At 35.3% G+C, this 8593-nt stretch overlaps 1 protein-coding gene across 4 annotated transcripts; it reads right to left on the bottom strand.

Moving 5' to 3' along the window:
* Nucleotides 1–786: 786 nt before the first annotated feature.
* Nucleotides 787–7640, bottom strand: LOC110879169 (expansin-A1). Of its 4 annotated transcripts, none has more exons than XM_022127590.2 (5): nt 7542–7640; nt 7293–7427; nt 6932–7214; nt 1319–1651; nt 787–1003 (listed from the first exon to the last, which is right to left on the bottom strand). In XM_022127590.2, the coding sequence occupies exons 2-4, from the start codon at nt 7420–7422 to the stop codon at nt 1345–1347; spliced, it is 720 nt and encodes a 239-aa protein (XP_021983282.1). In that variant the 5' UTR covers nt 7423–7427; nt 7542–7640; the 3' UTR covers nt 787–1003; nt 1319–1344. The 4 variants fall into 4 exon arrangements, with proteins under 4 accessions (XP_021983282.1, XP_021983281.1, XP_035833660.1 ...); XM_022127589.2 differs by having other exon boundaries at nt 787–993; XM_022127588.2 differs by lacking the exon at nt 787–1003 and adding an exon at nt 1032–1234.
* Between the last annotated feature and the right edge of the window lie 953 nt (nt 7641–8593).

The following is an 8593-nucleotide window of genomic DNA, read 5'->3' as shown; positions in this document are numbered from 1 at the left end:
GAGTATGTGTAGTATATACATACTTTTAGGCTCATAAACTAGGGTTAGCCATTCTAGAGGAGCCGTTCCATTAGAGAGAGTTAAACTTCATAGTGGTTTAGTAATCATACTTGTATCAAACGATTTATTCAAAGTATCAGTCTAATCGTATGCAAGTTTTTTTCTTCGTGTTCTTTAATTCAGATTAACAGTTTGATTCCGTCAGACTGTTGGTTTTACTTGATATCTACATTTTCAACACTTACAAAATGCAAAATTTCATGTATTTCTATTAAAATTGAAAAAAAAAATGCTTATTTATAGAATCTGCATATGTACAAGTCATATGTGTGTTATAATAACTTTTCATGTGTAGGCAGGCATTAAAAAATTAAAAGAGCATATAAAAAATAGTGCATTGATTCTTTATATACATAACATGCACCTTTGTATATAATTAGTTTAAAAATATATGAAGCAAAAATTTAGGTTTGCTGTTATAGCTCTTGTGATAATTTAGTGTTCTACAACAATACTCAACTAAGGGGTTGTTTGGTAGCCTCTGAATGGTCATTAAGAGTCTACCTCTTAACCATTAAGAATTTTACCAATGAGAAGGTAGAAGAATGTGACATGTGATGATTTATCATTCAGAGGTTACCTCTTAACCATTCAGACTTGAGGTTACCTCTTATTCATTCAGAGGTTTTAAACTATTAAGAGGTAGTATCTGAATGGTCATTAAGAGGTTACCAAACAGCCTCTAATTTATATTTCCGGCCGATATAAGTGTTGTTACAATCATACTTAAACACATAAATAAAGTGCAATACATTCTTATATACATGTACGATTACAAGGAGCTCATATTTAATATTATTCCGTATAACGGAAAGAACACTTATAATACGTTCATCTATTAATGTGAACAAAATACAACATTATACTCATCAAACTCGTATACGTGACTACAATACGACACTTTTTAGTTTGTTTATTCCATCATTCTCGAGCCTATTGGTTCCTTCCAAGTAAATAAAACAAAAGAAGGATTAGTGGAATACATTCTTATATACCTGTACGATTACAAGGAGCTCATATTTAAAATTATTCCATATAATGGAAAGAACACTTACAATACGTTCATCTATTAATGTGAACAAAATACAACATTATAGTCATCAAACTCGTATACATAACTACTATAGGACACCGTTTAGTTTGTTTATTCCATCATTCTCGGGCGTATTGGTTCCTTCCGAGTAAATAAAACAAAAGAAGGATTTAAACTCATAGCATTTAAGGTTAATACTCTTGTTCGAAAGTTCATATCACGTACCATCAAACTAGATGCTTAATGACTGCTTAACGAAACTGGCCTCCGGTATAGGTCTGCCCAAAAGACCAACCAGAAGGCGCCACATTGTAGGACACTACACTTCTACCATCACTTGTGGTGACCTTAAAGGATAGTGCTTGTCCATTCAGGTAACTATTGCTTTGCCAGTTTTGTCCCCAATTTCTTGACATTGGTTGCCATCCTGTTCTTGACCCCTTTATGAACACGGATCTTACATCTCCAGCATCACCTACGTTTGTGATAAGTACCAGGTTGAAGTAAGAATGTCCATTTATTGTGAACCTAATCCCACCTCTTCTCCTGCATGGTACCCTAAAAGAAAAAGGCCAATGGTGACATCATGAGTCAATACAATAAAATTCTATATGTCATTTGACACGTTCGACTTGTAAATTAACAAGGGAAGTTTGATTTTTTTTACTACCATGCCATGTACCGCTCATTTTTAATACTCATGTGTACTTCTTCACCGTGTTCCTAACATTCCATGCTCATACAATCATTACCCACTTTGTAAGTAGTTTAACTAACCGTCGATGGTTATCTAACTACTATTTAATGAGATCCCGAAAAACATCGAGAAATATACGCTAGAAATAGAAGAGCATAATATGTGCTCTTCGGCTTTACCCAAAGTTTTGACCAGTAAATGTCATTACGAATATCATTTCTACTACCCTAACCAACTAGATAACTAATATGTGTGTGGCTTCTAGCACTCGATCAAAAGAGCAGTAAGACGCATCTAAGATGCCTCGCGAACTGATAGTTCGTGTACTAACTTTTTCATGTAACCAAAGCCTTGGTCACTATGAATGTTGTATCCAATGAGTACCTGAGTTAATTAATTTTGCTATATAATGTCACCATTATGTTAAAATGAAATAATGTTTCACATGTTTCGATGAAAATCTATAAAAGAAGATTATTTATTTATTCACTATATATGATAAATAAGCTATAATTCCTAACTAAAATACTATACATTCTCTAATGATTAGAAGATGCGTAGTGGTAAGGGTGAATAATGCTCTCACTTTTAGGCGTTTTCCGTCATGTGACAGTCCAGTCAGCAAGGGGCATTATTGGGCGTTTTTCTAAAATGGGTGTAGCAGGAATGTGTGTATTATGTTAAAAAGCGGTTTAAAGAATTAAATAAAACAAAAAACTAACAAAAAAGAGGATTGGTCAAGAAAAAGTGGGATACATCTGATTGGCCACCCAAATACCATTTGAGCGTGTTTTAAATCACGTTGGAGGGGGGATTTCCGCTGGATCACGCCGGCGGGGGTGGGGCGGTGGCGTTTTTGGGCGTGTTTGGGAGGATCACGCCGGAAATATTGCCCACTACGGGTGGTTTTAGAGACCAGACATTTAAATTGGAAAAATTGATTAAAAAATATAGGTGGTGGAGTGGTAAGTAAGAGTCTTGGGGTTCTTAGGGATCCAGTTTCGATTCGTGCCCTCCCAATTATTTTCTGCGGCACCTGTTGATGATGAGAGACTAGGCGAATAGGTGGAGATCGCTAGTTCGATCCTTGAACTGAGCGAGTTTTACCTCACCGCACTGTCGTGCCTTCGGGCGAGTGTTCACAGACGAGTCGAATAGGTGGAGATCGCTAGTTCGATCGTTGAACTGATCGGGTTTTACCTTACCGCACTGTCGTGTCTTCGGGCGAGTGTTCACGCATCACGGGCTTCGGACCTAGGTGGGGTTTTTCCCAGTTGTTGAATTTCGCCGGTAGATCATTTGAAAGATTCACTGTTCGTTAAAAAAAAATAATAATAATAATAATAATAATAATAATAATAATAATAATAATAATAATAATAAATAAATAAATAAAGAAAACTGTATTGGCCGACACTTAGATATAAAGGCAAAACCACTGAACGTGATTTGCATGCCAATTGGCAAATATGGTTGCTTCAAAAGAATAGAAAATGAAAAAAAAAATAAAATTAGGCATGGTTGATTCCATATCAATCCAGTGAAACCCACAAAAGTAAGCGGCCGTGATTGAATACGTAACCGACGAAAAAAAATAATAAACCAACTGTATTAGATATCTAGACAAAACATCAAATACAAATATATTTATCATACAAAACTTATGAATAGAGTAAAAAGGTAAAAAAATACAGGGGCATTTTCGTAATTATTTACTCGTAGAGTAATTATCAAAATTACACTAAAAATGATCTTTTAGGGTAATTTTGATCTTAAAGGTATCATAATTACTCTACAAATGATCTTGTATGATAATTTTGATCTTGTAAGGTATCATAATTACTCTCAAATGATCTTGTATGGTAATTAGGGTAATTTTGTAGAGTATGATAATTACTTTACAAATGATCTTGTAGACTAATTTTGAATTGTATGTTGTTTGATAAACTTGCAGAGTAATTTTGATAATTATCCTAAAAGATTATTTTACAAAAATACTTTACAAGATCATTTATAGAGTAATTTTAATAACTACCCTACTAGCAAATAATTACAAAAATGTAACCGCGTTTTTTTTTTCATGCATTTTGTACGATAAGGCTCTTTGTAGATGAACATAACACTACACATTTACATATAGGTAACAGTATGACGATAGGTAAAAGGATAAACAAATAAAACTTTCATCATACTACTATATTAATATTTTTTGGATTACACGGGTTAAATAATTGTTTTTTCTTAATATTTTGTCGTATAGCGTTTTAAAATCACAATACAAAAAGATGCAAACGAATTGAACTTTCAACAAACAGTTCATTAACTGTTTGGCGTGAAGTTTGTTTGTGCTCGTTCGTTTAATAAATGAACAAACACAAACAAAAAAAATTCATTCATTTAGTCAAATGAATGAACATGAACAAAGGCCACGTTTGTTCATTTATATTCATGAACGTGCGGTAACATATCCGTTTATGTTCATCCATTTATGTTTGTTTGTCTTCGATAGTTAATTAGGGTTTTTAGTTTTTATATTATTTTTGATATTGTTTTGTTTTTATCTGTGGTAACTAAGACAAATAAACCATATTCCAATACTCTCAAATTCATTAGGGTGAAGGGGGTGCACACCTAATAGGTGAGTGCCCTCTCTTACGCCAAACCAATCCCCGTGTGCCACGTCAACTCCCCTCTTAAACTCCCCTAACACCCCCATTTGATGGCGCCACTCCCCTATTAGGTGAATTGGTTTTTTTTAAAAAAAAAGAAAAAAAAAAAAAAAGAAAATACCTGATTGGACAGCTGCCTTCTCTCTCCTCCCTCTCTCTCGGTGAGCCGCCACCGGTTCCCCACCATCTCTCCTCCCCGATTTCCTCTCCCGAAGGGCTGGCGGAGCTTTGCCGATCGGGATCTCACCTCCCCGATGAGCTTCACCGAATACGCCCCGAGTGCCCTTAGTATATGTTGGGTGGATCTTCTTAAGGTTTGTGATGAAAGATGCATGTTTATTTGAAATTATATATATATTCGATTATGTTCATGAACACTTATTTGTGTTCATGATCATTCGTTTGTGTTAGTTTCCATTCGTGAACACTTGTTTTTATTCGTTTATGTTCATAAATGTTCTTTTGTGATTGTGTGTGTTCATGAACGTTTATTTTCGTTCGTTTGTGTTCGTTACCTATAATTAACAAACGAATACGAACAAGTACCTATTTTGGTAAATAAATTTTCTAACAACACTTACTTGGGAAAAAACTCAAGATAAGTTGCTAAACAAAAGAAAGAAAAGGAAAGTAATCAAACAAATAAAACGATAGGGTGAAAAGGGTTGGAAGCTAGCAAAGTTCTGCCAGCGATAGCGACATACATGGAGAGAACAAAAACTTTAATTATCAAATACCATATAAACTAATGAAACGTGTAGCTATTTTGTACTATAGAAGAATCTATACATCAATATCTCGAGAGAAAGTGATGCACTCCCTAAAGAATTAACTCTAAAGTATCCCTCTAGTCCGGTTAATCTTGGTTTTATATCTATAACTTACATATAAAAATAGTAAGTACATGTTTTGAGTTCAGAACTTAAAAGTTTATGTGCTTTTACTGTCAGAAAGACAAAAGCTCATATGGGATGTGAAAATGACATATTTACTCTTATAAAATGTGGTATAAATTGTCTGATATTAATATCACGAGTTGATGACAGAACTACCCTTGCAACACAGCTGTTATAATTTATAAATAAGTGGGTACCGCCGTACCGGTACTGGACTACGAGTATATGAAAATGACAAAATTGTCGTTGATATTGACTTCTTCTGATTAAAATATTAAGATTTTAGTGGGCAACCAAACTGACGGAACTACCCTTGACAACCATCGAAATCAAATAATTAATGGCCGTGAGTGATGGTAATAAGGCAAAAGACTAATTTACCACCAATGACAACGACGACTGTATTAGAAATAACGTAAACCTTTGACGAGAATATTCACGGTGGCTATGTCAAAAGACCAAAGTACTCTTCAAAAGTCAAGGTGTATTTTTATTTCTTTTTTTTAGGCAATCAAGGCGTTAAATACTTCAATTTACAAAATAAAAGTAAGGCATGAATTTCCGTGTTTGACCACAAATGACCAAACTATCCTTGCTAGTAGCTAGCTAACCATAGTACTTTGATGTGTGTATGAAACTATATTAACATAACATCTAGCTAACCATAGTAGCAAATCCATTGGGAATAGCCTAATGGTGTTGGTGAGTTAGATAAGGTGTAGATTAGTAGGAGGTCATGGGTTCAATCCCCATGGTGTGCAAGTTTAGCCATTCAAAAAAAAAAAAAGCTAACCATAGTACTTTGAAGGGTGTATATACAAACTTTAATCCCACTTAAGCAAGAATGACGGAAAGAGAAATTTTTAGTCAAAGGGTTATCATAAAGTTATTTTTTCTAGCGCTTATTGCTAGAATTTTATATATAAAACTTCAGTAGTCGTAGTCGGGGAATCAGCAAACCCTTTTGACCCTCCTTGGTTCTGCTCTTGATAACCGAGCTTTTAGTAGGGTCTAGAAAAGGCGTAATGAGGGAAACTTTACATGAATATCCGGGAATAGATATGTTCCTACTCAAACTTCCGGCTCCAAAAACTTTTGTTTACTTGCATAAGGGTGAAGGGGGTGCTCACCTAATAGGTGAGTCCCCTCTCTTACGCCAAACCAATCCCCGTGTGTCACGTCAAGTCCCCTCTTAAACTCCCCTAACACCCCAATTTGATGGCGCCACTCCCCTCTTAGGTGAATTGGTTTTTTTTTTTTTTTTTAAAAAAAAAAAAAAAAGGAAAACTGTGATTGGACAAGACCTCTCTCTCTCCTCCCTCTCTCCTCTCCTCTCTTCGGTGAGCCGCCACCCATTTCACTCCCCTCACCCACTCACCTAAGGGATGGCGGCGGTGTTCCCCTTAGGTGAATGGGGTCACCGATTTGAGTCCCCGCTTACACCCCGTATACCCTAATATAAACTATGGTAATCTTTGCATATTAAAATATGAAATCTGAAACCACTGACCGCGGTGTTGTGATATATGTAAAACAAACAACTAAATTATTGTTTATGGTTAAAAGAAATGCATACCTTCGGTAAGCGACGGGGACAACTCCTGCGCGGTACTGAGCAATGTGAAGAAAAATCGGCTCCGAGAGGTCGAAATGTATATTATCACACCATCCGCCCGGAGGGCAAAAATTAGTGGCAGTGACCACAATGGTGCCTGGAAGGCACCATTGTGGATCATTGACACACCTAAGCTCGAAACATGCACCACAACTTAACCCGTTGTTGAACAAGGGTGTACTCAGTGCAGCAGTGTTTGTACCATACCCTTGGCTGTACAAATTCCCATATCCACAAGCTCCACCTAAAAGTGCATGAAGAGTTATAACTTACAAACCCTAATTCAAAATATTATATTTGGTGCATGAAGAGTTCTACATACCCATTGTTCCAGAGGCATCACCACCACCATAGAAAGTGGCATGTGCGTTGCTCCATGGAGTTATATAGTAACCATTAACCAGTGATACCACCGACAAAAAGCTCATAATCGAGATGAATGTCAAACCCATTTTTCCTGCGAAAAAAAAAAGAGTCGAAAAGTCGATCTCACATTACTCGCTGAGCCTATTAGGGTTTGGGAATTTGAAAGGAAAAAGATATAAATTTAAATGAAAAGTAGAAGGATTACGAGTGAGTAAAGAAGGTGACCATGAGCAACCTTGAAAAGATATAGTTTTTATGAAATGTAGATGGAGGATTAAATAGAGGGTTTTCTTGTGTGTGCATGGACCCCTACACAACGGGAAACTTTCTGAAATTAGTTGTTTGTTTTCATGTAATCATTAAAACTTCACCCAACTTGCTTAAGTGTTCTATTTCAAAAAATATTCAAAAAGTTTATTAATATAATATTTACAGAACTTATAACTATATTAACTAATTAAGGGTCCAATCATAGTAATTTGGTTTGGAGAGATTGGTGTAATAATTTTTTGTATATGATTCATAGTAATTTGGTTTGGAGAGATTGGTGTAATAATTCTTTGTATATGATGTAAGCGGTTTTTGATACGATCCTGCGCTTTTGTCAGACCGGCCGGTTGTTTATAAAGTTTTCCTTAAAGTAAATATTGAATGTTTGTATTTGATTCTATACACACACCTATAGAAGATGCGAAAAAATAAAGAGCAGAAGAGACGAGAAAAGATAAAAAGTAAAAGACATACCAAAGAAAAAAAACTAAATATTTTATCATTAATTACTTAAACAAAATTAATTTATACGATACATGTCTAAATTTATCTTATATATATGCTACACTAAATTAGCTTTGCTTTGAAATGGTACTTGGAAATAGGTTATTAGTTTAATTTAGTTAGGTATTTCCATCTGCAGCGCAGTGGTTGTGACATTCAGGTGAAGGCTCGGCTAGGGATTCAATCTGGGTTCGAGTCCAAGGGGGGGGGGGGGGGGGGCGAGGGTTTACCCATTCCACAGGTTTCCCGCGCATCAGCGGTGTGCTACGCTTTCTAGTGATGGTCGAGTAGTAGGCCTTTGGACATAACTCTGAAAGGGTGGGTTTACACGTGTAAAGCAGTTAGCCGTTAAAAAAAAGTTTAATTTAGTTAGCTATTAATTATGTAAATTTACCCTTATATTCTTTCAATAACATGAAATTCAAATTAAGAATATTTTTTTTGTTTAATTTAATATTTAAATTAAATATTAATATAAGGTAT

The sequence above is a fragment of the Helianthus annuus genome, chromosome 9, assembly GCF_002127325.2.
Source record: "Helianthus annuus cultivar XRQ/B chromosome 9, HanXRQr2.0-SUNRISE, whole genome shotgun sequence".
Lineage (NCBI taxonomy): Eukaryota > Viridiplantae > Streptophyta > Magnoliopsida > Asterales > Asteraceae > Helianthus > Helianthus annuus.
The sequence above is the reverse complement of the archived record's forward strand: the minus strand, read 5'-3'. Positions and strand labels throughout refer to the sequence as shown.